Raw genomic sequence first — 4,617 nt, forward strand, 5'->3', positions numbered from 1 at the left:
CATACTTGTACTTCACGGTGTAGAGCTTGGTGTCATGGTTGTAGTCAGTGACAGTGGCGTCCCACCACGATCCAAAGTACTCTTTACCTTTGTGATTGGGAGTTGAACAAAGGACTGTTACATCAGTGTTTAGAGGATAGAGCTGAGTGGATGCTGGGGGTTCTGGAATGTCGTTCAACGAACTCACTCCAAAGAGAGACTCCATATCTGGCGGTGAAAGCTGAGGTATCTCTTCTCTCTTTCTCTTCAGCTCCTGCCTGAGATGAGAAATGCCATTACTAAGCATGTATGTCAGGGATGGCTGATTGTTGAAGAACTGATGTTGCGCCTCAGCGTACATGAGCTGATGATTGATGTCTCCTGTCAGGTGTCCATCAAGTTCTGATGATTGATTGTCAACCTTAGAGGTTGCGTATCTGTATGAATTTGACCTGGCCTTCTTGGTCACTCTGTTATTCTTGTGTTTAAACTCTCCACAGAACAAAGAGTATCTTTCCAAGTTTCCATATCGCTCGAGAAAGTATCCTACATGCATTATAAACATGTGCATGTAGGATGAGAGCTTGTTGCCACAGTGGATGAGTGTTTGCGTTCCAAGCTTCTCAGTCATGAAACGCCATTGAAACTCCTTGACGTTTGGCTGACCCGCAGGTCGGTCTGTGATCATAAGGTTGACGAGAAAGGCAAGCTGCTCCCACATTGATCGAATCTATATTGCCATTTGKTAGTCAATAGTTGTCACATGAATGAATGAATGAATGAATGAATGAATGAATGAATGAATGAATGAATGAATGAATGAATGAATGAATGAATGAAAGGATGATACACATACAGGTTTAGTTCTTTCTGTGCCTATTGCCGTCTCCAAGAAGTTGAGCAATGGAACCCTATGCTTGAGTATTCTCTTGAACTCTTCATAGTTCACAGCACTCTTTGTGAAGCGATCCTTCAGAGTCACGTGCTCTCCATTCTTATCGGTATCACCAGTGACCAGGTGAAGCTTGGCATAGTCCTTGAGGAACTGAATGAAACTACTGGCAAGTGTGGCTCTGACCTCAGGAGACAATCTAGGGTCTTCTGTGAAGTCAAGCACCCTTTTCTTGTAGAACTTGACGACGCCCATGATAGAGTGCAGTGAATCCAATATGAACTGCAATGGGTCGATGATCAATGGAGGTATTGTGCACATCCCATGGAAGTTCTTTGCACGATTACCTTTGTGCCCTTGTCCAACTTCGCCTTGATCATATCAGCATCATGTTTGATTGACTCCAGTGTTCTGAGTGTGAACTGGTCCAGTCGAGACACATGGTTGATGGTGTCATTGGTGCAGTGACAAAGAATGCAGCGGTAGGTTGAATGAGATAGATGCATACCACACATCCCAGTGACTGTGCTCGCACAGACCAGGTCGAATCCGTAAAGGACAGTGACTCTGTAGTATACGCCATCGATCTCCATGATGTTATTGTTATCCTTTAGGATCTGCAAGTCGATGCGGAGCCCAGCCAGTGCTTCATAAAGCTTCTCTGTGGTCTCTGAGCCAGTGTATGAGAGGAACGTCACACCATCTTCTGGAGACTTGATTCTGGATAGTGACTTTCGTGGGTCGACAATCTGTGCAACTCCAATCTCTGTTGGCTTTCGATTGTTCTTATTCATCTTGGCTCCATCGAGCATAAGGTGAGTGACGAGTTCAATCGGGTTTTCTTTTGAGCTGCCTGGTGTTGGAACAGCATCAGACCTGTGTGTTACAGTCGATGGTGGTGGTAGTGGAGCAGCAACAGACGTATGAGATGTTGACGACGATTGCTGAACTGGTGGAGGAGCAATCGATGTTGGTGGTGGAGCAGCAGACGTGTGCAATGTTGACGACGATTGCTGACTTGGTGGAGGAACAATCGATGGTGGTGGTGGAGCAGTAGCGGACAAATGTGACATAGACGATTGTTGATCTGCCTGTGGTGGAATAGTCAATCATGACAAGAAGAGAGTGAGGATGGTGGGCATCCGATCATTGATGAGTGGTCCATCATCTTGAAGTATGCCGCATCAGATTCAAGTGCTCTCTTCAATGTAGACGGCAGGATATTGTAGTATCCATTTGGGATCGTTCTGAGGTCTAGTTTGTTCTTGGATATATGCTCCAACGCCAACTTTATCCTGCGCAGAGAGTAGACCCTTGTGTGAAGCCGCAATTCTCTCATCCTCTCAAGCCACTTGTCATCTGGAATCTTGGATTGTACCTTCAACTTGGCAATCTCGAGCAGAGGTATATCTGAATAAGAGAAGGATGTTGAGATTGATTAGTAAATGATCTAATCAAATGTGTTGTTGTTGTTGTTGTTGTTGTTGTTGTTGTTGTTCTTTGGTTAGCAATTCATACCCTTTCTTGCAGTTGCATTGTGTACCTTGTCAGTCGCTTTGATTCGATTCTTAAACTTGACAATCATGCACCTGTTGCATATCTCTGCCAATGACTGCTCGTTATTGATTACTTTGTGATGGTAATTGAGGTTCTGGACGTGCCGGGCCCAGTTGCTGTTGGCCACTAGATCGTGACATCCAAAGTGATCGCACAACTTGTCGCGAGCCTTGCCATCTTCTGTTCTCAGATTGGTCAATGTTGTTGTTGTTGTTGGAATGATCTTCAACTTGCCCAATTCCTCTTTGTGTTTTTTCCGAATATGTTCATATAAGTTATATGAATACCTTGTTGTTGTTGGGCATAATGAGCACTTATAATTGACGTTGTTGTCCTTCTCCTTATTATTATTATTATTAATATTATTATTGTTGTTGTTATCTACAAGCTGCTTGATGAGACCTAGTGGAAATTGTTTCGTTGAACTTGTCGAGGAACTGGAAGCAGCCAATTGAGATGGTGGTGATGGTATTACCTCCACCTCTGCTGGTATTACCTCCACCGCTGCTGGTATTACCACTGGAGTGTTCTGTTTGGTCATTGCCATCTCATTGATTATCTGAGCAATGGTGTCTTCATCGTTGTCATAGCCGTCAACGTCGTCGTCATCTAACTCGTCAGTTGCTGCTGTTGTGTTAACAATGTGTTGACAACTCTGAGACAGGTCAATCACCCTTTCATAAGGACTGTGCTGACCATGTTGTTGCAAGGTTGTACCTGTGGCTGTTATTGATCGAGGTTGGACTCTTGGAGTCGCAATGCGAATAGGTTGAGTCGACACACCTATTRATGTTTGTGATGAAGATGAAGATGAAGATGAAGATGAAGATGAAGATGAAGATGAAGATGAAGATGATTGAGATGATGACGATTGTGATGATGACGATTGTGATGATAATGATTGAGATGATGATGATTGAGATGATGACGATTGTGATTGTGTTGTTCTAGCTGGAAGTGTTCGAGATGGTACAGGTGCTGGAACAGTTGCTGGTGTTGCTCCTGGTCTATTCGAGTCAAGGTCTTGATATTGATTAGAGACTGGCCTGCCTCTCTTTTTTCCTTTGCCATAATTGAAGACAAACAACTGGTTGTTTGACATCTTAGTATTTGTATGTTGTATAATTGTTTAATTTAACAATGACAATGTTTGAATAATAAATAAATTTTTATWTGGTGTGGTGTTGATCTATAATTATAAAAGATAGATATTATTGTTACTCTTGCACAGCAGAATGCTATTACTACTATATTAAGCATCAATTGGCAAGTTATCAATCTTTCTTGTGACTAACAGGTGAAAATATTAGTCATTTCATTGCTGTCCTTCACGGATATAAACAGACAAGTTCTCACCTCCCATTGGTCAACCACACGTGGGGGTCCTTCCTTTTGCGTCATCCCAGGTACACAATAAGGTGAAGAAGCCTTGGAGGGCTTCACAGGTAACAACCAAAACCTTGGACCGATCGTCGCACTTCTTCTTCTAACAATAACTAATACCAATCAAGATTATAGTATAGAAATACTCAACATATCAAGATGAAGCGATCAATATATTATACATCACTCTTGAAGTGATTCATAGGAATTACAGTCAATGGACAGCAATGAAACAACGACCAACTACAGCTCACTTGGATCGTCGCACACCAACCAAGGACAAACATCATCCAACAACTCCTATGAACTCCAACAGACTCTTCTCATCAAGATGAAGCGATATACCACATTCTTTGCTGTTCATCGTAATCTATATCAACTCGGATCACCAACATCAACAGCTATAGTGCAACATCTTGATCGATTGTCTAACACCTACTGCTCTACTGGAACCCTGCCCCATAGTACTCTGACACTTGGCATGTTCCGAGCTCTCATACACACGAGACTGTGGACAATATTGATCATATATTTAGATATTTTAATATTTACATATTTACATATTTACACATATTCAGTTTTATCTTGGATCGCTTTCAGCCACTTCTTGTCACATTGAGAAATCGCTCGCATGAAATGGTCATCTACCTCTTGGTCTGTTGTCGAATGGATGTCTTCCATAAATTCATCTATCACTTTTGGATTGACACCATGCTTTGAACACTCGATGAACTTTTGAATACACAAGACAACCCAGAGACCGCATCGCCATCCATCATCCTGTACCAGGCATTTGTTTGTGTCTG

General features: G+C 42.4%; 3 protein-coding genes across 3 annotated transcripts; all 3 read right to left on the reverse strand.

Annotated features, from left to right (window-relative positions):
* Positions 1-5: 5 nt before the first annotated feature.
* On the reverse strand, positions 6-1,683 carry SAMD00019534_036250 (hypothetical protein; the record flags this gene model as incomplete). Its single annotated transcript, XM_012904518.1, has 3 exons — positions 6-709; positions 836-1,153; positions 1,219-1,683. Coding segments are annotated over 3 exons (1,487 nt in total), but the record flags the coding sequence as incomplete, so codon positions are not given.
* A 58-nt stretch (positions 1,684-1,741) lies between these two features.
* SAMD00019534_036270 (hypothetical protein) lies at positions 1,742-1,984 on the reverse strand (the record flags this gene model as incomplete). The annotated part of the gene is made up of 1 exon (XM_012904519.1): positions 1,742-1,984. The coding sequence occupies one exon, from the start codon at positions 1,982-1,984 to the stop codon at positions 1,742-1,744; it is 243 nt and encodes an 80-aa protein (XP_012759973.1).
* Positions 1,977-2,456, reverse strand: SAMD00019534_036280 (hypothetical protein; the record flags this gene model as incomplete). The annotated part of the gene is made up of 2 exons (XM_012904520.1): positions 1,977-2,281; positions 2,390-2,456. 2 exons carry the CDS (start codon positions 2,454-2,456, stop codon positions 1,977-1,979), a joined length of 372 nt encoding a protein of 123 aa, XP_012759974.1.
* Between the last annotated feature and the right edge of the window lie 2,161 nt (positions 2,457-4,617).

Source organism: Acytostelium subglobosum (genome assembly GCF_000787575.1).
Source record: "Acytostelium subglobosum LB1 DNA, scaffold: scaffold6, whole genome shotgun sequence".
In the NCBI taxonomy this organism is placed as follows: domain Eukaryota; phylum Evosea; class Eumycetozoa; order Acytosteliales; family Acytosteliaceae; genus Acytostelium; species Acytostelium subglobosum.